Source organism: Nomascus leucogenys, chromosome 13, assembly GCF_006542625.1.
Source record: "Nomascus leucogenys isolate Asia chromosome 13, Asia_NLE_v1, whole genome shotgun sequence".
In the NCBI taxonomy this organism is placed as follows: domain Eukaryota; kingdom Metazoa; phylum Chordata; class Mammalia; order Primates; family Hylobatidae; genus Nomascus; species Nomascus leucogenys.
The window spans coordinates 91,402,611-91,429,384 of record NC_044393.1 but is presented as its reverse complement, the minus strand read 5'-3'; the positions used below and the strand labels follow the sequence as shown (position 1 = coordinate 91,429,384).

The following is a 26,774-nucleotide window of genomic DNA, read 5'->3' as shown; positions in this document are numbered from 1 at the left end:
TGCATTCCTCGTGCCTTTCCCAGGCTATAGCTTTATTTTTTATGGTGTGTTTTGGCTTGAAACAATTTAATGCAACTAGCATTATGAATGTTGTTCTTTTGGCTTGTGGCTTTTTTTGTCTCCTCTAAAAAGTCATCCCTCAAATGAATGCATAAAATATTTTTCTTAAATTTTTCTAGTAAACTTTCTTTTTTGCTTTTTACAACTAAGAGCAAGTGTGCCTGAAATACACTTTAAGAAATGAAGTAGAGACCATCCTGGCTAACACGGTGAAACCCCGTCTCTACTAAAAATACAAAAAATTAGCCGGACGTGTTGGCGGGCGCCTGTAGTCCCAGCTACTCGGGAGGCTGAGGCAGGAGAATGGCGTGAACCCGGGAGGCGGAGCTTGCAGTGAGCTGAGATCGCGCCATTGCACTCCAGCCTGGGGGACAGAGCAAGACTCCGTCTCAAAAAAAAAAAAAAAAAAAAAAAGAAATGAAGTAGAGATGTAGGACTAAGTTGGTGGTAGGTATGCTCAGTGCAGAAGAAAGAATTTATATAAACAATCCCCAGGGTGGAAAACAACGGACACATATGAAGAAATAACTGCATGTAGGGGAGTGTGGCTGGAGCAGAGAGCCAGGGAAAACATGGTGCAAAATGATGATGAAGAGGTACGTAAATGCCTAATGATATAGGACCTCGTGGGTCTATTGCCCTTAGAAGAAAGGCCCCCTAGGAGCAGAGACCACATGGGCAAAGATTTATGATTGTGAGTTGAAAGGTGGTAGAGGGTAGGGGAAAGGGTAGATGGAAAATTCACCCAGCCCTTAGGGGAGAGAATAATATGGTGGGTTTCAAATTGTCAAGGAAATTAGGAATCTCAACTAAAGATGCCTTTTCCATTTTACAAAAGGAAATAGGGAACTGCAGAAGCTAAGGGTGTTGGGGTGACCTCCAATTGGTCTGAGACTGGGATAGGACTGGACCTCAACACCAAGGGTCATATGGCCCCTGCTGTATGGCCCCCAGGCTAGCCATGGCTCTCTGACTCCTATGAAGGCTGGGACTTGGGAGCACAGGCAACCTCAATCATTCTAACTGCCCTTTATGTGCAGAGAGGAGGCAGCTGTGCAGCACTGTGGACTCACTGCTGGCGCAGAAATATACAGATGTCTGGGAGGAGGCAGCAGACTCCAGAGTGAGGGGGAAATCCTCTGTCTTTGATCTAGAGACACTGTAGCCATCTGAGACTTCTCCTTTGCCAGTGTCTGGAACACCAAATGAGTAATGGATCAGCCTCAGCCCATGTCCCAGGTCTTGTCGATACCAGAACATATTGTTGTGGTTCCAAGTCTGGTGACACTTCAGTGTCACCTGCCTTCCTGTCTCTGTGATCTTGTATCTTGGGCTCTGGGTGATTTCAGCATCCCTGTGTCCTGTAATAGAGAACAACAGATACTCATGCTGTCATCCCAATGCAATGCCCCTGCATTGAGGCCTTGGGAATTCCAGGGAAGGAGGCCCTCCTGTGACCAGCCCTCACCTGCCCACAGCAGACAAAGGGCCACATAGAAGAAGAGCCTGGTGCCCATTTCAGCTCCAGGGCAGGATCTTGTGTCTCCCAGCCCTGCTGTGGGCAAATTGAAGTTGGGCTGTCAGTGACTTGATGATGTCACTGTCCCTGCTAAATGCTTGAACTGCAGAGCGAACCTGCCACGCCCCTTCTCTTCCCCGCAGGAACAAATTATTTATAACAGAGTTGAATAATTTTTAGGTCTGCTTTGAAAGAAATCTAAAAAACTCCTGAGCTCTTTCCCTGATTTTAATAGGGGAATTTGTTCTTCTATGTATATTTTATTTCCATCATGAGAAATTCTTTATCTGAATACTATTTTCACTTTTATGAGTATTTCTGTAGGCTAAAGAACACTATCATAACAGTCCTGGTGACTTTTATGATTTCCTGCACAAAATTCAACTCCAAGTTGAATTATTTTCCTCTTCGTTTAACCTCTGGACACTTGTATGCCAGCCTACAGGGATACCCTCAGTTAAATGACATCCAGAAAGGTCTCCAAGTTCCAAGTTCCAGGTTCAAGGTCATGACCATTTGAAGACTTGTTTCATGCTGTAGCACCCTCATTACACCTGATGGGAGTGTCACCATCCAAGCTCAGGCTGCTGTGTATTCTCATGGGAATGTTTTCCCCCTTTGCTTCAGGTGAAGCTGCAAACACTGCACCATCTAAGTCCCCTGAGTGACTGTACTTCCTGTGAAGAAAACAGTAGGCTCATTAGGAATGTGGATGAAATGTTCACCAAGAACTACACCTACCTGGAGTCTCTAGGGTCACAGGAAAATGCTCTATTCCCATCCAGAAGATCTTATATTCACCAAATGGGAGAAGGTTGATGGATTTGTAAACGTGCTATGGTGCAAAACTCACATCTAGTCCATAGCACTGCAATAGTTATTTCAGATACAATAGGCTATCTATTGCACGTCTTGATGCAACCTGGATGGGTAATTCCCACAATCATGCCCCAGTGAGAGAGGACACAGAATCAGAAGTAGAGACAGGGAGGAGGCCCATGAGCACCCCCACAGGAGGCCGTGGCTGGGGCCCGACAAGCCCAGGAAGGACTTTCCCATCTATGCCCAGAACTCACCTGATCCTGGGAGACCAAGAGCCACATGGCAAAGGAGCCAATCCTCATGGTTGGGCCAGGGCAGGAAAAAAAAAAAACTTTTCAGATCAGGACCTTCATTTTGCAAGGCAAGGCACGTAGAATTCCAGAGCTCTAAGGATCGTTCCCTAAATCAGGTATCATTTACCAAGAACGTTGATATTCTCAACCACACTCTAACTTCTCCGGGGAGATAAGCACCTACCAGGAATATATCCTTCTACTTTTAAATTAATTTATTATTAAGTATAATAAATTATAACAATTGTGTGTTAAAATTGTCTACCTCAACTTGAAGCTTTGTCTGTTTTTTGCACTGGTGTTTCCCAAGTACCTGGACAGTACCTGTGTAGTTGCCGTGAAGCCAATGAAGAATAACCTCAAGCCTTCTCACTTGCACAGGGTCTTTTCAGCTCTTTGCTATTTTGCATTCTCTTTTGCAAAGAGCTACCTAAAATGTATCAGCTTTGTGCACCACAAAACTTGAATCTAATCTTCACCTATAATTCATTAAATGTTTATTGAATGAATGAAGAAAGGAATGAATGATTATCTGAGTCCAGGCAGATTCTACGTCTGTAAACAGAATCCAAGTTTATTCAGTTCAAAATAGGTTTGAAGTTTTAAGGGAGCAGAGAGCCTTCCTGAGAATGCTGGGAATTCCAGATGAATCCAAATGGATTTGGAAAAGATTAGTTTATATACATCATCATAAGACTTTTTAACTGAGTGGGTAGCAGTATGAATAAAAGATAAACAGTTGTCTCCTTCAAAAGGTAGGGTCTTTTGATGGTCGCTTCATTCCATCCACAGTTTAGTCTGTCTCTGAAGACAAAGTCTGTGAGGATCGGGAGACTTGGGTGCATGTAGCTTATTTGGGAAATGATTCCAGGAAGAAGTAAGAGATCAAGGAAAACAACATAGGGAAGGGAGAAACCAGGATAAAGGTGCAATATTCTATTTGTGCTGGGGCAACAGGAGATGGAATCCATCAGGACCTCCAAGAGCATAGGGTGCTCTCTGGAGTATCTGCATGAATGGGCAGGTTGGAGCTTTTGTCCCCCTGTCCTGTTCCACCAGGAGCATCAGGACCTCTGGCTGCCTTTGAGTACAGCCCAAGTGGATTCAGATGATATCAGAGAAGGCCCCAGAGCAGGAAGCAGCAGCATTGCAAGCAGGCACTGCGGAAGGGCACTGTCAGCAAGAGGCGAATGGGAACTGGCACCGTCCACAGCAGCAAGGCTGAAATCAGAGGTGGGCAGAGAGGATGTCATGGAAGCCGCTAGAGGCTCCTCTGTGGTCTCCTTTCCAATATAGCTGTGCCTTCTTCTACCAGCTCTCTTGTGTGATGGACAATTGCAGTGAAGCCGTATCTTTCTAGGAGCACCACACCTTCATGCACATCAGACTCAGTTATTAAGCAGGAAGTTCATAAGGGGTAACATTTTCATATTTCCTTAAACGGCAACTCTTTATGTTAATTTTACATAATGAACTATCAGACTACTATATTTGCATTTTAGATGACTTTGTGTCTGAAACGTGGTTGAATCAGGCAAAAGTAATCTGTGCTTGCCTTTGTCACCAGAATTTCAGAGAGTAAATAACTGTGCTAGATTGGAGATTTGTCAGAGAATTTATAGGGACTTAAGATTTCTTGAACCTACACTTTATATGACTCTAATTTTTAAAGTTACCTCTCTCAAATCTCGGCAAGACTGGCCAACGTGGTGAAACCCCGTCTCTACTAAAAATACAAACATTAGCTGGGCTTGGTGGTGTGCGCCTTTAGTCCCAGCTACTCGGGAGGCTAAGGCAGGAGAATTGCTTGAACCCAGGAGGCGGAGGTTGCAGTGAGCTGAGATCGCACCACTGAACTCCAGCCTGGCGACAGAGTGAGACTCTATCTCCAAAAAAAAAAAAAAAAAAAATCTCTGCAAATTGAATTCAGTTTACAAATGCGAACACTCAGCTAAATATATTTCAGGTCACCAGCCCAAGGGGTCAGAATATGAACTGCCGAGGTCTCCTTGTCTCTTTGATGAATGAGGACTATAATCTGCATTTATAGATATTTTTAACTCCCTTTCTTCACTATTCCTGTTGGTCTCAGTCTATTCCTTTGTGAGATATTTATCTTTCTTGGACTGCTTTAAAAATTGTGTCTTCATCATTCATATTCTTCTATTTTACCACTGAGGTAACTATTTAACCTGGGATTTATTTGAATTCTTGAAACTCAGGTTTTAGGTCTTTAGTTGTCTCTGGAAATTTCTCAGCTAGCATCACACACAATATCGCCTCATATCATTCTCCTTATTTTCTTTCTCTGACACTTCAATGACATATAAGAATAAAGGGGAAATTCTTATGAAATGTTACATATATTCGAATATAACTGAAACCTGCATTGTTTATTCTCTGTTGCTTCCTTTCTGTTTCATATTATACATTTAATTTTTGGTGTTGTTCTGGGTAACTTCTTCAGATTTGTCTTTGAAATCAATAATAATCTCTTCAATGAGCATCTAATCTGCTCTTCAATTTATCTGCTTTCTTTCAGTCATTTTAGGGATCATTTCTAGACATCCCATTTAATGCTTTTAAAAAAGTTATTAATGGTTTCTGAGAGTCTCTTTTTTCTTGTTCAGGTTTCAATTCTCTTTTGTATGCATTTAACTATAGCTCTTCAAACTTTCATATGTCATGATGCTAAAATTTAAACCTTCAGGCTGCCTATTGCGAGTATTTATGAATTCTGCTAACTTTTCCTCATGGTTTTTTTGTTTTAATATTCTTCATAGTGGCAGTATATTTGTCTGACATTCATCTCTGAGGTTTTGGAGAGGCTATAGCACAGCCTCAACAGCCCACACCTTCCACAAGTGTCTCCAGTCTCACCCCCAAATGCATGAGTCAAGAACTGTCTGCTACACTCTGGGCTGCTAAGCACACCATGGATTATGTTCCTCATATCATAATCTTTTCTCAGGACAACCCCAGTGTAGGCTCCAGAAGAGAGTTCTGATTTTCTAATTCTTTTTCATTATACTATCTCAGCAAATTAGAGCCCCTGGGCCCTTGAAGTTTTATATAATGAAACTTCCTAAATCTGCAAATATTATCTCTTCTTTCCTTTTTGTCCTACCCAAATCTTCAGGCACTTGCCTATATATGCAAATTATATTTGTAGACTTTATACTTATTCAAGTTAACGAACATACCATATTTTAATCTAAAAATTCCCAGACCAGCTGACAAACTGACTTCCATAAAGAGTGGCCCTACGCTTGTTCAACAAGTGAATGCTCGTTTATAAACCCCCGCAGACCATCTCAGTCATAGAGACACTCTTCAACTCTTAACTATTCTGGACTCTGGGTAACTAGGAACTAAAATGTGAAAAAAGAAAGTCTAGTAAAGAGATTTGGTTTACCATGAGTTGTTTTAAGACTGTAATGGAGTGATATCCTCAGTTTACTACTTAGTTCCAACTCATTAAAAATAAAATAAATATACTTTACATTGAAACCATATGCTCTTCATTCTCCATTTAATGGGATTAAGAGGTCAAATTAATCATAAATTAAATCTGCCTAGATATCTAGATAGACCTGGTTGTCAGAGGACAAAACTCTTTTTTTTTTTTTTTAGAGATGTAGTCTTGCTCTGTTGCCCAGGCTGGAGTGCAGTGACGAGATCTCAGCTCACAGCAACCTCTGCCTCCTGGGTTTAAGTAATTCTCCTGCCTCAGCTTCCCACAGGTGTGTGCCACCATGAGCAGCTAATTTTTGTAATTTTCTGTTTTTTTGGAAGAAAGAGCGTTTCACAATATGTTGGCCAGATTGGTCTGGAACTCCTGACCTCAGGTAACCTGCCCAGTAAGTGTGTCTTACTGGGAACTGAGTGAAGTCAGGAGAAGGATTTTCTTAGGAAATTTTCTTTCAGTCTTCTTGGACATATTTGGGCACTTTTACCCTGTCTGGTTTTTCCTGTTTAGGGCCAGGTCTGCACAGGGAAGAAGGCATCTCTACAGCACTGTATTCTTACCCTTATCAGAGAAATGCAGAGCTAGTCCCTCAGCTCTGAGCATTTCACTTTGAGTTTGTCATGAGATTACTGAGCTAGGGGTCAGCTATGGATCCATGAAGCACATTTCTCCTACTGTGGAGCCCAAAGGGAGACCAGAGCACTTGTTTGGGGTTTAACAGAACTGGGCCCTGGAAGGCAGCTAGAGGTGAGCTTCCTTCCCACTGCCTCCGTGGGTTGCCGCACTTTGACCAGAGGCCCTGATACCCATGCAACTGCAGCAGGGCGGAAGTTCAGGAAGGAGATGGGAGCAGGAGGCAGAGCCCTGCGTCTGAGTGGAGGGAGACTGCAGGCACAGGTTAAAAGAAAAGCCAGTAGCTGGGGCCTGGGAAATCTAGGACAGAGACACCTAAGTTGTGTCCACATTCACCTGGGCAGCAGTGGTGCCCCCAAAAGTGGAGCCTGGGGACCACGGTAGTTTGAAACAGGTATGTGACCAGATGCCTCAACCTGGGAGAATCCATCCCGTACCGGGTTGTGTTAAGTCAACTTAGTCAGGACAAGAAGTTATATGTCTAAGAATGCCTTTATCTTTATGATTCTGGGTTACAGCTGGTCAACGAGCTATTTGTGTGAACTTTGGAAGATAGAAGTGAAACTGTCACCACTATACTTGGTAGGACATTAGGCTAAATGAGATAAGTGAATCACAAAAAGACAAAAATCTGCATAATGTCATTTACATGAGTTATCTAAAATAGTCCAACTCATGGAAGCAAAGACTAGAATGGTAGTGGCCAGGGTCTGGGGAATGGGGTAAATGGGGAGTCGCTGCCAATGGGTATAAAATTTCAATCATGCAAGATGCATAAGATCTAGAGATCTGCTGAACAACATTATGACTGTATCATGATAATAAAACCGTATTGTGCACTTATAAGTCTATAAAAAGGGTAGATCTCATGTTAAATATTGTTACTGAAAACTTTTAAAAATCTGGCAAAAGGGTGTAGGTAGCCAAAGAGAGAAACCGAAGAAAGAGGAAATTCGTATAAATCAGAAACTGAGTAAACTAATTAGAATATACCAAAAATTGCAGACCTTGAAACCCTCAAATGCAAGAAACACCCTTTTCTTCATTTTTTAAAAGTTTCCCCTTTTTCCAATTATCTTTTTTTCACTGTATATTTCATGTGATATAATCCCTTGTACAAAGTAGGATGCCTGAAAAGATTTATTGGTAAAGAATAAAAAATGGGCCTGGCCCGATGGCTCACGCCTGTAGTCCCAGCACATTGGGAGGCCAAGGCAGGCAGATCACCTGAGATTGGGAGTTTGAGACCAGCCTGGACAACATGGAGAAACCCCATCTCTACTAAAAACATAAAACTGGCCAGGTGTGGTGGAGGCCGCCTGGGAGGCTGAGGCAGGAGAATCACTTGAACTCAGGAGGCGGAGGTTGCAGTGAGCCGAGATAGCACCACTATACTCCAGCCTGGGCAACAAGAGTGAAACTCCGCCTCAAAAAAAAAAAAGAATAAAAAATATTAACTAATGAATAACAATTTTTCATGTCCTTTCCCTGATGGCAGATTGCATCCGGCACAGGAAGACCACACGCCCCATAAAAAACATTTCCTGCTGTTTGTTGTGAACCTAGGAAAGCTCCCTCCTCATACAGTCTCGGTAAAAGAGATGACCTGGCCTTGCCCATAGGAGGGCTACAGAGCAGAAAACTGCACCTTTCTTTTCTTTCTTCTTTTTTCTTTAATCACAATAAAGAGTAAATGGATATGTTTTGCCTGGAAATCATGTGTCCATTGGACTTGTCAGGGAAGAAGTTATCATGATCACAGTTTCATGCATGACATTAGCATCCTGCTCTTGGGGACATGAAAAGGGGACACCAGGTTAAAGGACAGATCTCCGGAGTGAGGAGGGACAGTGCAGAGGTGTTGAAAAAACAGACTTCAGCTAGCTATTAAATATGAGCCCCAGGACATCTGCTGTCCCTCAGATATATGAACAGGTAAAATAATACTTCGCTTACACAGGTTCAGTGAGCATTAAACCAGATCACATACAGAAGCACCAGAGAGTGCCTGGGAAAGGCCTGTCCACTCTCCAGGGCCTGAGCCCCTCTGACTAGCAGCCCTCCCCTCACCATCACTTCCTGAGTGGGGCAGGAATGTTATTGCACAGAAGGCTGATGCTCAAGCAGGGCTGTGCTATGCTGCTGGCACAGAAATACAAAGCCGAATCCCCCAGCTCCAGAGAGCTCAGGTTTAGTTCAGAGTGCAAGTCAGGGAACTGTTGTGCTGAGAATCGTTCAAGAATGTTTCCTCTTTCTCTCTCTTCCCCATTATAATACTGAATGAGGAACTGGAGGCCCTGGTCCAAGCTCTGTTGGTACCAGTACACAGAGAGGTCTCCAGACCTAGGGGAGCATCTCAGCGTCACTCGTTGTCCAATTGCTGTGATCAGGTGCTTTGGGGTTTGTGTGACTCCAGAATCCACTGGGCCTGTGTGTCAGAAGACAAAAGTTAAGCATAAGGCACAGAAGAAAGCCTCCTGCTGAAGCCATCATCGGCCCGTATGCATTTCAGGGACAGGAAATGAAGATCAGAGACTTTCAAGCTGTGCCCCAGGACTCACCTGCTCCCAGGAGACAAAAGGCCACACAGCAGAGGAGCCTGAAGCCCATGGCAGGATCTCCTAGCTTGGGGCTGGTGTCTCTGTAGTAAGCATTCTGCAGTTCCCAAGCTCCCTTCTTCCTGATAGGAGCATTGGCCTGTGATGTCACCGCACTGACATACTTTCCCCTGCAGGCCACTCCAGCCCACTGTACTCTTTGGCAGGCCTCAGGTTCTGCTACTCCATGTACTATTCCTGCCTTGCACAGGCCAGAAGCTAAAGGTGAGGAGGACTGAACACAGTCCCAACATACCCACATCACTCCTTACTTTCCTCTGCCCGCCCTGTCCCTGCCCTGACACTGATTCCCCAGCCCTTGCCACCCCAGCCCCTCACCTTCCACTGCTCCTGCAGCAGCAGAGACACTCCCTCCTTGGTGCAAACTGAGGCCTCTGGCACCCCAATTCTTCCAAGGCAATGAGAGTTTGTGCTTAACTCTTCAAGTCCAGGCCCCACTCACGGAATTCCATCCACCCCGCTGATGCCAGCAGGAAGCCAGACATCCCCTTCAGCCCTCCTCTCTTGGCCACTCTCCCAACCCTCCACTGAGTTCTCTGCAGCATTGTGGAGCCACAGCGCCTCCAAGTGGCCAACAGTCTACAGTCTCATGGATTCATACCTTCTGGCGTGATATGCTCAAATTGTCCAAATCAGAAACAGAGATGCCCCTACTCCTGCCACCCCAACCCTCTTACACACCCCCTCCATGCTTTCCCAGAAGAGGCAATTTAGGGTTGATTTTCAAATCCACCCTTCGCCAATGGAGTCAAAGGACACATGAACCGACATTTTGATTACAAAATAAACAATTGTTACATAATTGCAAATAATATGTTAAGATGGTAGAGACCAGCCAGAATTATAAAGGCCGTATGATTAAACAGCGTGATGATATCAAGGAGACCCAGCCTGGAAACCCTGTATTCCACAGCTAATCCGGGTTAATTACACCCATATGTTTTCATTTGTTGTATTTAGATTCGTTATTACTAAATTTTAGATAGTGCATTTTACAAAGGGTTTCTAGATTTTAAAAATTTACTTCTAAATTATAAAAATTCTGAAATGAATAACACTGCCAGCTGTAATTCAAACAGATTCAGTTGGTTCTCACATTTGCTATCACTACGCAGAAGTGACTTTGATCTCTAAACAGGAAATAGTGATTAATAATATCCCTCACATTAATAAAAGTAATAATATTCCAGAACTCTATATAGGCAGGAATTAACATACATTTCACAACATCGAACAATATTCATTACATATTTAATTAATACTTGGCTTTTCCTATGAAAATAATAAAGATGGTGGTATAGTACAATGCTGGGTAATGTCATGGTAAGAAGTGAAGAGGAAAGGAGGTGTGAGCCCATCCTTGACCAATAAGCAGGGTCTGGCTGTTTCTTGGGAGACAGAAGGTCCTTCCAGGCCATGGAAATACTGAGCACAAATGCAGAGAATGTAAATGCTGCAGAGTTTTAGGAAATATTCAAAGAAGCGTTTGATCATAGAAGGTAATGGATCTGGGCGGTGAGTGTCAGAAAGAGATACAAGGGAAGCAGAATGTATCTTTGGGGAAATGGGAGGGCCTTTATCTGTTTACCATCAGCAGTAAAATGAATTCCTCTGTTTTGAGAATTGAGATTTAAGTCCAGAAGGAAGACATTGGAACCATCTCCAGGGCCCTCCCACGGGGCAACTGGCTACGTGGTGATGACCATCCTAGACGGGCTTCGGGGTGATGCCAGTTGCTACAAGGCCTTGCTGCACATTTTCTAGCAATTGAAAACTTTGACAGATTATGTTGCAGAGAACACAATTTTTTATCATCTGGTAGCTCTACTTCTATTTTTTTAATAATCTTTTCTTTTTTTTTTTTTTTGAGATGGAGTCCCGCTCTGTCACCCAGGCTGGAGTGCAGTGGCGCAATCTCGGCTCACTGCAAGCTCCGCCTCCCGGGTTCACGCCATTCTCCTGCCTCAGCCTCTCCGAGTAGCTGGGACTACAGGCGCCTGCCACCAAGCCCAGCTAATTTTTTGTATTTTTAGTAGAGACAGGGTTTCACCGTGGTCTCGATCTCCTGACCTCGTGATCCGCCCGCCTCGGCCTCCCAAAGTGCTGGGATTACAAGCGTGAGCCACCACGCCCAGCCTTTTTTTAAAATAATATTTAATCATGTTCTCTCTCCTCAAATTTCTTCAAACCAAATATCAATTTCTTCTCCCTTAATTATATAAAGCAAACCCTTGAGATTTTACCTTCTATACTACACATCTGTCGAACAATCCTGACACCAAAATGAATTTCTTTTTCTAAAAAGGAGAGTGCCAGCTACTCTATCACTATAGTGTACAGCATCCGACAAAGAAAGTAATTTTGCCGTGAACCTCCTGAGGCAGCACCATCCTCTGAGCAGATCCTCCTGGCCTTGTTTCCGCCAGCCTTGTTCAGAGTCCTGAAATTGTTTTTCTTTCCCCCTGAAGGCCCCAGGTTCTCACAGCTGTCTGGTCTGAGACTGCCACACACGGAAGCAGAGAGATTAGTGCACAGAGTTCCAGTGACTCTGCAGGGCTGTGCCAAGCTGCTGGCACAGAGATACAGGGCCGAGTCCCCCAGCTCCAAGGCACTCACATTCATCTCAGAGTGATAGTCACGGAACTGGCGACCTGAGAATCGATTAGGGAAGTTTCCTTCTGATCTCCTTAACTCATTAACATATTCGAAGATAAACTGGGGCCCCTGACCCAGGGCCTGTTGGTACCAGGACACACTGGTGTGCCCAGAGATAGGAGAGCATCTCAGAGTCACTTGCTGTCCTCTGGTTTTGATCAGGTGCGTGGGACTTTGGGTGACGCCAGCCTCCACTGGGCCTGTGGGAAAAGCAGATGGAGGATGAGCTCAGGAGACAGCCTGGAGGTCCTCCCCAATGTAAAGTGGAGGACACAGGGGTGGGAAAGCTGAGAATGGGGCTGCTGTCCTCTGCACAGGACTCACCTGCTCCCAGGAGACAAAGCAGCACCCAGCAGAGGAGCCCGGGGCCCATGGCCCAGTGGGGCAGGCAGCACTGCATCTGATTCAGGGCTTGGTTCTCCTGGGGAAGAGCTGAGTGAGTTCTGGTCCTCGATTTTCCTGATGGGAGGGGTATCCTGTGATGTCACTGTCCTGTGTCCTCCCGCTAAAGGCATCCTGAGGTCCAGTGCTCCCTACAACCTGAACTCCCTCCCTGTCTTACCGAGCAGAAGGGTTGGGTGAAGGCAGAAGCTTCTGTGATGAGACAGTTGTTCCTCTGCCTATGCTGCTCCAGCTCCCAGGCTGCCCCACTGCCCTCTCACCCTCCTCCCACCTAGTGCTGCGGTGCTCCATGCTGGAGCTCACACACACGCCCATCAGCGGAGGGTGAGGAGCCTGTGATTAAACCTTCCTCTTCCAGCCTCCCTGGCTGTCCTAAGGTCGTCTCTCTGACCCCAGATTCAACCAAATTTTCTAGTTCTATTTTTTTTGTCCTCAGAAAATATTTCCAGCCCCTCCCTTGAGTGGCCAGTGGTGCAAAGTCCCCAAGATTTAGTCTATCTGATCAGATCCAAAGCAGACCTGGGTTGTCTGTAAATTATTAAGAGTACAGATTCCCCAGAAATAATACTAGGTCTTTATCAGCTCACAGCATAGACCTAGCCAGCCAGTTTGGGATTCAGCACCCTCAAGGCCATCTTATGCGTAGTGATCTGGGTAATTTATGTTAATTTCTCCAGATCCACCCTGCCTTCAGAGGCTGACCCCAGTGTATTATGTTAACTGGCTCCCTTCTTCTCTAACTCCAGAGTGATTTTGGCTAATGGGAGACAATGGCAGGAGAGTAGAGGGAGGTAGGGTCACTACTTGTTCTGATTCATCTATGCCCTGGCTCTCCTCTTGCTTCATTATTTTATATTGCTTACTTTTCCCTACCAAAGGCCACAGCACCTTATAGGCAGCCAGGCAGCCTTGCCTTAAAGCTACAGTACCAGATGCTTTGGGATCCACATCCCCTGCTACTTATTTCAGGCCAATGTGAATAAGAGCCACAGATTCTGCTATTCCTAGGCTACTTCTACGTCTCTTACTGGGTTCCCTTAACCCTGACACACCTTTGCAAATACTCCTTTTGTCCCTCCTTGATATCTCCAGGACCACCACTAATAGACACAGCAATGGAAAAGCAAGTCCGGGTATTTTATTTTGCCTTAAGAGTCAACACAGTTTGTAACATTCTGCCATTAGAAGTAATACAATTTCTAACATCCTGCAATGAGCATTGCTAAAAGAGTCAGGAGAGCCATGAGAAATATGCATATCAAAATAAACCATGTGACACAGGACATAGAATCCAAAGAGATTCCAGCAGAGAATCAAGGTGTATGCTCACCTACTCTGACCTATCCCCATAAGAGATGAGAGTCATATACAAATAGATGTTTGTATTCTGTACAGTTCAATTTAGAAATGCATTACATAAAATAAGACAGGAACACACTCATGACCACATAAAATATGGAGAATGTGAGACGTGCTTCTTGCTGAGATACACAACAATCAAATTTAGTATCAAAATGAGCTGGACTGATAAGAGGCTAAGACACAGCTGAGGATCAATGGCTGAAAGAATGCTATAGACAAAGAAAAAAATGCTCACTCGCACCATGAACTGTCTTCAGTCTCATATATTAGCCTTTCATTTTGACTTTCAGCAGACTGGCCAATTGGTGAATTCATTTTTTTGCCAAGCAAGCAACCTGCTCCCTTTTGCACCAGGATATGCGCTTCTCCCTGTAGGTGTTAAAGAGGACTACAGGCTAGAGGAAAATAAAATGTGTGTTCTATATTATTTTATAATATTTTACAAGAAAAACAAGTTAAGGAACTCATGGATTCTAATCCAAGCCACAGTGATGGTAAGAATTAAATTCCTTCCTTCATCTATCCTCAGAGGAGCTCAAACAGGTACTTATTAAGAGTCTTACAATCTCTTTTTGATAATTCCACTAGCTGATTATCTTCAGGTCTAATGGCAGAGTTTGTTGCATCTATTAACATTCCTCCTAAGTGGATTGTTCTCTTGTGTGTTTATAACTTTATAACAAAACATCGGATTTTCTTGTCCTCCACAGAACACATGCTTGGTATCCAAAGGAACCAAAGCCAAGGCGATGTTATGTATGCTACTTGAGAATCCCAGATCGCTCAAGCAGGCTAAAGCTCCCCAGCTTCTTTCTGCTTTTTTCTTCTCCCCTGAAAAAAAAGTGAAATAGGAATTTCTTGTTGGAAGCTACCGTTCCTTTGCACAATTACCAGAATATTCCAAATTGAGCAAAATAACATTATGTTGTTTGCATTTACACATCCGCACTGCAGTGATAGACCCAGCTGACTCTAAGTTTTATGCTGCAGGAGCACACATAGAATGAGATCCCATTGCTGGGAAGTCTGGGAAGAGCTTCAGAAAGGGCAGCTTTTTCGTCTGGTTGAGACAAGGGCTTCCGTAAGGAGTGCCCACCTCCAGCCTGTGACTGCCCTTTTTGTGCAGAGAGCAGCTGGCTGTGCAGGGCTGCGGATGAGCTGCCACAGAGGTACAGATAGTTCTGGCTGGTGCTGGTGGAGGCCAGGGTTGGGGGAAATGCTCAAGCTTGTTTCAAGAGACACTGTACCCCTCTGTGACATCAACTTCGGTCCTGCTGTGACCACTACCTGAATAGTGGATCAGCTTCAGCCCCTGTCTTGGGTCTTGTCGATATCAGAACACTGTTCCTAACCTGAGCACATTCCAGGAGCATCTCTTTTTCTTCTGTATAATGTGGTATCGTGGCGTCTGGGTGATCCCAGCATCAACAGAGCCTGCTGGAGATGCAGACAGAAAGTGAAGACAAGACTTAAGAAATAGGGGGACTCTGCAGAGGAAAGGGGAAAAAAGGCTTGGAGCCCAGACATTGCAAACCCATGACAGGGTTTTGTAGCTGTTTCCAGAACTTATCTGCTCCCAGGAGACAAAGGGTCGCACAGAAGAGTTTGGGGTTCATGGTAGGGTCAGAGTGAGGAGGGGCTGTCCCAATTAAGTGCAGTGATCCTCAGGACTGTGAGCTGGGGCTTGGAGGCTGCTTTCTAGGGAATAGTCTGGTGGGCCTGTGGTGTCATCCTCCATGCCTATGGAGTCCAGCTGGTCTAGGGCCTTCTGACTGGTCTGAGGCAGGATCCACCTCCTCTCATGAAGGTTGTTGCCCGGCGACGCCCACAGGGAAGATGGGGTACAGCAGAGATATACTGAGCTTAGGACACAGCCCACCCTAGCTTTCCCATGTTGCTTTGAGGCAGTTGCTCCTCTGTCTGCACCTGCACTTGACACCAAGGCTGCCAGGCCAAAATTCTTCAACTGTGGATCTCATTAAAGATTAGAGGTATTTCCTGCATCTTGCATAGCTCTAGGTAGCCTAGCAATAACTGAAACTGCTGCAACATCTGCATAATATTGGATTCCAGCCCTAATTTTTCTTAACCTTTCCCTTCCTAGGCTGCTCTCCCAGGCTCTCCCCAGAGTCCCTTAGATCCCAGTGGACCACAGTGCCGTCTTGTGGCCAATAAGTGAAGTTTCTTCATTGCTTCTGCAATGGCCCAAGGGATGCTGGGAAGTGTCTGCAGAGTGAGCAGGGAGACTATTCCGGAAGTGTCATCCTGCAGGTTTTATGAGCAACTTCCCTAAACCCTGATTCCAACACTAGTTCTAACCCTGACTATTGCTTTACTCAAAGCTTAATATCCCACCCTCATTCTAAATAACTCATCACATAGCTGCAGTTAGAGTCTAATTAATATTTTCTCCCTTAGAACTATCATATAAAGGGAGCGTGATAGAATGGGAGGAATGGAAGAAAATTGGATTTACTCTAAAGTAGGAAGAACATACAGGAATTGAAGTGCATAGTTATTTCATTACCAAAGATGAAATACATGTCCCCCAAAATAACAATCAATGTTACCATTAACATAAAGATTAGCAAAAGACTGGGACAATAATGAGATTGCCTTTAAGATGGCATCAAATACATATTAATAAAAAGTAAAATTTGAATGTAAAAAGTAGGATCCCTTGTAGGCAACAAGTAATCTTGAAGGGGGCAGTATCCAATGTGGAAAAAAAAGATGGATAATGAAGACCAGCAAAGGGCCTTCCACAAAAAATGATTAACGTGTACAACGCACATCCGCTGATCTGAGCAGCGGACATGCAAGCAATGATTCTGGAAGAGGCAATGGAGTGGTGTGAGATGAGGATGCCCTGGTGCAAAATAGTATCATAGGGAAGCAAGGAGAGAGAGGAGGAGGTTTATGAGCAGGAAGGAGGCGATTGTGTCATGCTGTGGTTAAGCTGCTGGCACAGAGATACACGGCTGAATCCCCCTGTTCTGTGCGCTGGATCTTCAGAGTAGAGACGGATCCCTCAGGCCTCACTGCAGAGAACCGATCATTGGGCAGCCTCGAGTCATCTGATGCATCCTTGCCTTGGAAGTAAATCAGAAACTCTGGGCCCTGCCCCAGGCTCTGTCGGTACCAGTAAAGGGCAGTATGACCTGAAATTGGATCACACCTGAGCTCTACATCCTTTCCCTTCTCTGTGACCTTGTTACTGGGGGTCTGGGAGACTCCAGCACCTGTGTGATCTGTGGAGACACAAGTTGAGAACAGAATGAGGAAAACAGTTGTACTCATCACACACACACACACACACACACACACACACGAGACTGGTTGGTGTCTGAGGACTCACCTGCCCCCAGGAGGCACAGGGCTGCCCAGCAGAGGAGGCTGGTGCCCATGACAAAGTCAGGGCAGGATGGGAGCTTTACCCGATCAGGGTCACTGTGAGCAAGAGCAGAAGAGGAGGGACGTCCTTGTCCTGACACAGAACAGTACCCACAGTGACATCACTTCCTCTCTCAATCCCCACAACCTCAGGAACACAGGATTTCTATTAGAACACACTTGGATGACTGCTTTAGATATTTGTTAGCTCCTTTTAAACAACATCGGTGCATCGGTCTTCACTTTGTGCTCCAGAGCTGTCTGGAGCTGGAGGCTTCACGCTGCATCTCTGAGTTTATCTCCTCACCACACAGGCGCTCCTCTGTCTACCGGGCATGTTCTCTAGGATGTGTCAACAGTGCCCCCAACACAAGGCACCAAGGGATGAGTTCATTGTCTTTCTTGCAAGTCAGGGTCCCCTATGCCATCCCCATTGATGCCCCAGCCTCCTCCATTCCCCCAGTCACACGTGCCCAATGGGGCTGCCCCAACACATGGGTTCCCTCACAAGCTGCACCTCATGCCTTTCTTCTGGGACCACTTCCCACCTTTGTTGACTATAATTCAGAAAAGAGACCTTATTGGAAAACTCATAGTCTTTTTTTTTTAATTTTTCCACTTGTAAATATATTTTCCTCCATCTCAGTATTTAATGAATGAGGATTATAATTCTGACTAAATGGTTATTTCTGATCCTCTTTCTTGACTTTCATTGATCTTTTCAGTCTATTCCACTAGGAGAGATTTACCGTTTCATTTTGACTATTTTTAGAATCATCTATTTGTCACTTATGTTCCACAATCTCATTATAATATAAACATTTATCTTATTTCATATTCATTTGAATTCTTGAAATTGAGAGTTTAGGTCCTGAAACACCTCTGGAAAATTCTCGGCTAACGTCTCATCACAATCACTTATTCCCTCTACTTTCTTTTTCTGAAACTTCAATTATCTATAAGAAAAATGGGAAATATATATTTTATATAATATATATATTTATATATAAAAATAAACATATATAATTAACAATTATATATTCGACTATGCTGGAAACCAGCGTTAAGCTCTCTCTAAGGTTACATATTTAATTTGCGGTGCTGCATTCTACGTAACTTCTTCAGCTCTGTCCTTGACATCACTAGTAATCTCTTAGAAGCATTTCATCTTTTCTTCATTTCCATTTGGTTTTCAGTGATAATCTTAATCATTTCTCTATTGAATTTGATTATTTTTAATGTTACCTTGATGGTTTCTGACAGTCTCTTTTTTTCTTGTTCACATTTCAATTTCCTTTAAATACAGTTCTACAAACTTTCATATCTTTTAATGGTAAAAATTTCTTGTCTTCATACACTTCAATTGCTTATTGTTTCTGCTCACTTGTCTTCGTTGGTTCTTGTTTTAATAGTCTTAATAGTAGAAGCATATTTATCTGACATTAATCTGTGGCATTCAAGAGAGGCCTGCATTGAGAGTGAAGACCTTCAAGACTCCATAGTTTTTCCAGCTGTCTCCAGTCCTATCGCCAAATTCATGGGGCCAAGAATTGTCTGTTGCACTCTGGGTTCCTGAACACTCTCATGGTTTAGGTTCCTGGGGAACATGCTCTCAGGACAGCCACAATGTACCCTCTAGAACACAATTCTGATTTTCTCTTACTTTTACATGATACCTTCTCCACAAATTAGCAACTATAAGGCTGTTCCCATCCTGTTCTTCCAAGGGAAAATAATGTAAATATATTTTAAAAATCCTAAATCTACAAATGTGCCCTCTTCAGGGGTTTTTTGTTGTTCCTAACCCAAAACTTTAAGAAATAGCTTAGATATTAGAATTATATACAGAGAGTTTACCCTCATTCAGCTTGAAGAACGCATCATATTTTAAACTGGAAATTCCCAGACTGACAAACTGGCTTGCACGGTGCATGGTCCTATGCTTGTTCCACCAGTGAGTGCTCCTTGATGAGCTCATAGCAGAGCATCTCAGGCAAAGTTAACTCTAGACCTCTGCCAGGGTACAATGAATCTAGTGTGGTCCTGTTATTGGTTCATTCACCCACTCATCACTCACTCACTTGTCACTCACTCATCCATTCTCTGTGAAATGAATGAGGACTCCCTGCCTGCCAGGCACTGCTGGTGGTGAATGTAACAAGCTCAGCCTTCAGCTTCCTGGAGTTTAAAATTAAGCGGAGCACAAAAGGAATAAGATAAGTGTTGGAAAAATTGCAACTGTGCTGAACTTTACTAACAGGCACATGATTCTGTGAGCTTATGAAAGGGAAATTGAAATTTGACCTCAACTGAGAGTTGAGGGAGTGCTTCCAGTAGGAGGGGCTGATCATGCTGAGATCAAAAGTGCAGGTAGAAGCTGACCACTGCAGAAAGGAAGGCACTAGCCTAGGGCGGAGGAAATGGCCTTTGAGGTCTCTGTGATGGAAAGGAAGGAGGCACAGAAGAGGCAGCCTCATGGCTGCAGTAGAAAGGGGAGGGGAGGTGGTGCAGAGAGGCCCAGCAAGGCCTTCAGGGGTGACTGCTCAGATGGGAAAGATGGGCTACAGGTGAGACCACATGAGAGTGGGGACTGGAGGAAACCCTGGAGAGAGGAAGCAACGTGGTCCCCAGAGAGAGACAGGAGTCTAGACGGATTTGAAATACAAATCCTGTTCCATCCTGGGTATCTCGGACTCAGTATGATGAGTGGAAAAGTAAGAGCTGGGAAAGCCCTGGTCCCATCCCAAAAAGACAGCTTGGAGGAAAGACCAGACAGCAACAAAAGAGACATCTGAGGCTCTGGGACCAGTCCAGGCCTGGCTGGGACTGCCTGCAGAGACACCTGGCACAGACTGAGGCTCACACTGCCCGGCACCCATTGGGCTTCCAAGATTCCCAGTGCTGAGAACTCTGCCAAGGGCATGGTTGAGTCTGGGATCGGGGAGGAGGGCAGAGCCTCCCCTGCATTTATGTACAGAGAGGAGATGGCTGTGCAGCACTGTGGAGTCACTGCTGGCACAGAAGTACACAGATGTCCGAGAGGGTACAGCAGATGCCAGGGTGAGAGGGGAATCATCTGTGTTTGCTCTGGAGACACTATAACCATCAGGGACTTCTCCTTTGCCAGTGGTGCCCACAGTATTTGAGTAATGCATGAGCCTTAGCCCCAGTCCTAGATCTTGTCTATACCAGTACATGGCATTATGTCTCATATCCTGGGTACATCTCAGTGTCATGCTCCGTCCTACTGCCAGGATCTGAGATCTTGGGGCCTGGGTGATCCCAGCCATCACTGGACCTACAGAGAAGGAGAACAAAGCCAATGCTGCAGTCTCAATGGGAAGGCTCTGGGCCTTGAAATCCACACAGGGCTCTCCAGGAAGTCACCCTGAGACCTCATTCTCTCTGTCTGGTCCCCAGAACCTTCTTGTCAAGAGAGGCCATGCCCCTTCCCCAGAGGGTCAAATCCAAAATAAATGCATCACTGAAGTTTGGATGGGAAGAATGCTTCCTGACATAGCCTTTCAAGTTTTTCTTGACTTTTGTGCAGTTTGTAATTCAATATAAATTTTATTCCTGCAGTGATATAATTCCTCATTAATATTCTGGTGTGGCCGGGCGCGGTGGCTCACGCTTGTAATCCCAGCACTTTGGGAGGCCGAGGTGGGCGGATCACGAGGTCAGGAGATTGAGACCACGGTGAAACCCCGTCGCTACTAAAAATACAAAAAATTAGCCGGGCGTGGTGGCGGGCGCCTGTAGTCCCAGCTACTCGGAGAGGCTGAGGCAGGAGAATGGCGTGAACCCGGGAGGCGGAGCTTGCAGTGAGCCGAGATTGCGCCACTGCACTCCAGCCTGGGTGACAGAGCGAGACTCTGTCTCAAAAAAAAAAAAAAAATTCTGGTGTTAGTTATCTATGGATTGCTGTAGTCTAGAATCTTAGGAAAAATCCTCACGTCTCCCTGGTGTTCTTGATTCCTGTGTCCCAAATACTCCTTCAAGTATCCTTTTCTAATTTGCTTAATTGACCATAATCCTGTTAAAGTCCTGTGTCTATATTGGTTTTCTCTGTTATCAGGTTTCCAAATCCCTGGGGCAGGCTCATCAACATTGCAGGAGTCGTTTTGCTCTGTTTCTTGTCAATTCACTGACAGATGGGACTCCTGACAAGCCCAGCTGAGCACCTTCAGCTCCATCCAGGAGTCTTGCTTTCTGTGCCTGGGGTGAGACCACAGCGGGCAGAACCACCTTACGCTGCTGCCTGCCCTCTCTGTGTGGACAATGGTGGCCACCCAGCGCTGCTGAAAACCTGTGAGCACAAAGGTGTCCTGATGAGTGAGGGACTTGGCGAGAGGGCGCAGACTTCAAGATAAGGAAGAATGCTCTCGTTTTATTTGAGGTGTCATGTCTCATAGGGAATATCCCTTCGTTCAGGATTCCTGCCATTAATTTAGTAATAAATGAAAAGGAGCTCAAAAATTGTATCTTCGGTGTACAGAGCCCTGCATTCAGAAGGACCCCACACTTGCTTTATCACTCTGCTGTCATGATTTTTAAATTCTTAATAGTGTTTGAACAAAGGACCTGCCAGTAAGTCATGTCACTGGTTGTAAATACATGATTTTGTTTCATATGCTGCTCACCTCCCCCTGTGCTTGTTTCCTTTCAGCACAATGCATGACCAAGGTCTGGTCATTCAGCATCTATGGGGCTTCACTTAGTAGTGAAGGACACAGAAATTAAAGTCACAGCTAAGGGCCACCTGGTGCTGAAAGTCACAGCTGGGATCCAGCAAGCCTATTAGTGGGTTTCATGTGCATGCCCAGGACGCCTGTGGTTCAAGAGACAGAAACACACAGCTCAGGATCCTGGTGCCCAGGACAGGGCCAGAACAGGAAGATGAATTCTAGCTGAAGGCTCAGGATTTATGAGTTAAACACTCATGTTAAGGCTAAAAGAACGCTTCTCCCAATGTAACATCATCTTTCAACGAAGTCACTATTACCACGGTTTGCTCGACCCCAGCATTCTCAGTGTGTGAACACAAAACCAACTGCATGTGTGTCCTATAGGAGCTCAAAATAATTTCCTTGGAGATAATTAACTTTTATCAGGATATCATTATTAAATAATTTGAGTTAATGAATGGAGAAGAAAAGAAATGAATGAAAATGAATAAATAAATGTTGTTGAATCAGCTTCTACCAGCTGAAAAGACCTTTTGAGGTTATTCCGGCACAACATCCATCTCCAGAAAGAATTGTTCCTACCATGCATCAGGGTAGCTCTCATGGTTTCAACCCCTTCTAAAACCATAAAACCTCCCAGAAACTCTTCCCTGCCTTCATTATTTAGCTATGTATTCAAGAGGATTAATCAATAGGGGTTTTAAATTGACGTTAAAAATATTTGTGAACAAAACTACTCTCCAGTGATAGAAGTTACATCATTGGTTTTCTGCGACTAAGATAGGCATTGCAGAGGTGTTTGAGGGAAATTTCTGGAGATACTCTACATTTTAATAGGGGTGGGGATATTTTACATTTTAATAGGGGTAGGGATTATAAGGGCATATACATATATATTGCTCAAAAATCACTGATCTGTTGGTTTAAAATGTATAATGTTTACATTGCATAATTTATATATCAATAACATTGATTTTTAAATGCCTCAAGAGGGATCCATACTGCATTCTTTAGCTAATTAGTTAATGTCATCAAATAAATCTTCAGAGGAAATGTATATTTCCATTTCTGTGACTTCTGAATCCTCATCCTAAGATTTGTAGGTATCATATGTCCGTATCTGCCTTTGCACATTGGCATGGTGAAAGAGGCTGAGATTGTCAAAGGAAATCAAAATATTATGTTGGTACAAAAGTATTGCAGTTCTTGCCATTAAAAGTAACTAAAAGTAATGGCAAAAACCTCAATTAGTTTTGCACCAACCTAATATCTAGATTTCTGCTACATGCTAGATACTTTATGCTATTTAATTTTGTACACAGCCCTGCAGATGGACAGTAGCAGTCTCATTTCATAGATAAAGAAACAAACAAACAAAAAATAACAAAAAAAAAAACCACAGAAAACAAACTAAGCCAAATCTGTCAAGAACTGGCCTCACGTCTTGAGGAGCTGGTGCTAGAATGGGAGTCGGGCTTGATGTCACGGCGCCCATTCACAGTTGTTTCCCGCCCCCCTCTCTCCAGGGTAAACTGATTTCTGTCTATGATGTTATTAGAGCCAGCAGGTCTGAAAGGGACCTAGGGGATAACATTTGAATTTTTTTGAAGATAAGCATCATTTGTTATGAAATAGATTATAGTATATAGCTATAAAATACAGGGCTTTGATAGACCAGGGTTAGAGCCCCAGTACTGCATCCTTATTCCAACTTAATTTGTTCAAGTAATTTAAACTATGGGCCAGTTCCTCTGCGTGTAAAATGAGAACAGCGTTTGCATGTTAAGATGTTTTCGCAGAGTTGAATTTCTAATTAATTGAAATTTTCCTAATGAAGGCTTTCTATTTTGTGTATAATAAAATTATAATAAATGATTAGGTTAATATTTTTTCTAAGTCTTCTCCATGAAGCAGAATTGAACTGTGAATGTGCATCAATGTACTCAGTGCTTGCAGTTCTGCAAATGACTGCCATTCATGAGACAGACAGTTTCATAGAAGCAGTCAAATATGACACATTTTATACTTCAGACCCTAAACATGTTAGATGCATACAAAGAAGTATTTTAAACATTTAAAAGGAGGAAAATCCAGCCATAAATGACAATGTGGATAAACCCGCAGGACATTACACTGAGTGAATAAGCCAGGCACAGAAAGGCAAATACCGCGTGATTCTGCTTATATGATGGAACCTAAATAATCAAAGTAATGGAAGCAAAGTTGAAGGTAATTTCCAAGGGCTGGGGATTGGAGTAAATGGAGAGTTGCTGTCAATGGTATACAATTTCAGTTAAGCAGGATGAATGAGATCTAGAGATTGCTGTACAACCTTTTGCCAGTAGATTACAATACTGTATTATACATACAAAAATCTGTTAAAAAGATAATTTCATATTACATATTCCTACCACAATTAAATTAAATGGCTGTCTAAAATGGGACTAGTTAGCCAAAGAAAGGGAAAAAAAGTAAATTTGTATAATTTAGAAATCAGTAAACTATTTTTAATAAAGAAAACAATTTAAAAAATAAATGCAAACCTTAACACTCTAAAAAGCAAGAAACATTTTTTCCACTTAATTTTTTTCGTTTCAATTTTATGTCACAGAATACCTTACACAAAGAAGGATCCTCAAAAAGTTTATTGAATAAAAGAATAAGATGAATTAATGAATGAATAACAACTATTCATGCTCATTTTCCTCAAGGTATATTACATCAGTTACAGAAAGTCCACAGTGCAGAAAATTTTCTTTCTTTTTCTTTCCTACGATGAAAGACGAATGTAGATGTTTGACCTGGAATTTCCTTGGGCTTGTCGGGGAAGAGGTTTTAATGACCACATATGAGACATGACCTTCCCCTCCTCCTAACGGGGATCTGAAATGAGGAAGCCAGAGGAGAGGACAGATGTACACAGCAGGGGGGGCGTGCAGAGATGTTGGAGGAACTGACTAAAGCCAGTTACTAAACATGAGACCAGGGACAGCTGCCTTCCCCTCATATGTGTAAACAGGTAAAATAATATTTACCCTGCCTGATATCAGTGGGCATTAAAGCAGATCACATGTAGAAGCAGCAGAGAGTGCCTGGGAAAGGCCAGACAGCTCCGCAGGGCCTGAACCCCTCTGTCTGGCAGCACCCACCTCACAGTCATTTCCTGAGGGGGGCAGGAATGTTTCAGGCATTTCCTTGGGAAACTGGCCTTTCCTAGTAACTCTCCCTGCAGGCCACCCCTGCCTGCTCTACCCATTGGCAGACCCCAGACTCTGCTGTTTCCTGCACCATTCCTGTCCTACACAACCCTGAAATTAAAGGTGGGGCAGATGGAATACAGTCCCCACATGCCCATATCCCACCTTATTTTTCTCTGACAACCCCTGTCCCTTTCCTGGCACTGATTCCCAGCCCTTGCCACCCCAGGCTTTTCACCCTCCACTACCCATGCGGAGGCAGAGACATTCTCTCCTTGGTGCAAACTGAGGTCCCTGGTGTCCCTACCTTGCCCTGGTGTCCCTACCTTGCCTTGCAGTCCCAGGACCTACTCTGAATTCCAACCACCTCCTGATGCCAGCACGCAGCCAAACATTCCCTTCAGCCGTCCTCTCCTGGGTCACCCTCCACCCTTCCCCAGGGTTCCCCACAGCTTTGTGGAGCCACAGCGCCTCCAAGTGGCCAACGTTCCAGTCTCATGGATTCACACCTTCTGACCTGATGAGCTCAACATTGTCTGAGTCAGGAGCAGAGATGCCCCTACCCCAACCCCTGCAACCCGCACCCTCTCACACACACACACTGCATTGCTTTCCCAGAAGGGTTGACTTAGGGTGGAACTTCAAACTCACCCTTGGCCAGTGGAAACAAAAGGGCACATCTTGACTGCACAATAAACTGCTGCTACATCATTGCAATGAGTATCCTAAGATGGAAGAGAGGAGCCAGAATTATACAGGCCACAGGATGAAACAGTGTAAGGATATCAAGCAGATCCAGGCTGGAAACACAACATTCCAGACCTCCCTTTGATTAACCAGAGCCACACCTTTTCACATTTTTATTTAGATTTTTTTTTTTTTTTTTTTTTTTTTTTTGAGACGGTGTCTCACGCCGTCACCCAGGCTGGCGTGCGGTGGCGCAATCTCGGCTCACTGCAACCTCCATCTCCTGGGTTCAAGCCATTCTCCTGCCTCAGTCTCCTGAGCAGCTGGGACTACAGGCACGTGCCACCATGCCCAGCTAATTTTTGTATTTTTAGTAGAGATGGAGTTTCACCATGTTGGCCAGGATGGTCTCGATCTCTCGACCTCGTGATCCGCCCGCCTCGGCCTCCCAAAGTGCTGGGATTACAGGTGTGAGCCACTGGGTCTGGCCTGTATTTAGGTTATTATTGCCAGATTTTAGATAGCACATTCTATAAAGAGGATTTTTCAATTTTACAAATTTATTTCTGAATTTTTAAAAATCTTGAAATAAACTACCCTATGAGCTATATATAACTTAGGCAGATTCAACTGGGTCTGATATTTCCTTTCTTTACCCAGAAGTACCTAGGAGCTCTGCCAGTGACCCAGCACCTCTTAGTAATGCCACCCTGAGAAGCTATTTCCATGCGGCTGAGTCTCCACAGAAAACACACACACACACACACACACACACACACACACACACACCGCACACACACACACACACACACAATATCTTGGGTTTTTTTTTAAATTTTACTTTAAGTTCTGGGATACATGTGCAGAACGTGCAGGTTTGTTACATAAGTATACATGTGCCACGGTGGTTTGCTGCACGCATCAACCCGTCATCTAGGCTTTAAGCCCCGCATGCATTAGAGATTTGTCCTAATGC

General features: G+C 44.1%; 4 gene segments (V, D, J or C); all 4 read right to left on the bottom strand.

The window, feature by feature from the left end:
* Positions 1-1,074: 1,074 nt before the first annotated feature.
* LOC115838038 lies at positions 1,075-1,639 on the bottom strand. The segment is given in 2 exon segments: positions 1,075-1,421; positions 1,529-1,639. Coding segments are annotated over 2 exon segments (396 nt in total).
* Positions 1,640-8,868: 7,229 nt separating this feature from the next.
* LOC100582740 lies at positions 8,869-9,617 on the bottom strand. The segment is given in 2 exon segments: positions 8,869-9,224; positions 9,358-9,617. Coding segments are annotated over 2 exon segments (405 nt in total).
* Positions 9,618-11,730: 2,113 nt separating this feature from the next.
* Positions 11,731-12,442, bottom strand: LOC115838037. The segment is given in 2 exon segments: positions 11,731-12,269; positions 12,394-12,442. Coding segments are annotated over 2 exon segments (588 nt in total).
* A 4,256-nt stretch (positions 12,443-16,698) lies between these two features.
* On the bottom strand, positions 16,699-17,329 carry LOC100582397. The segment is given in 2 exon segments: positions 16,699-17,084; positions 17,192-17,329. Coding segments are annotated over 2 exon segments (357 nt in total).
* Between the last annotated feature and the right edge of the window lie 9,445 nt (positions 17,330-26,774).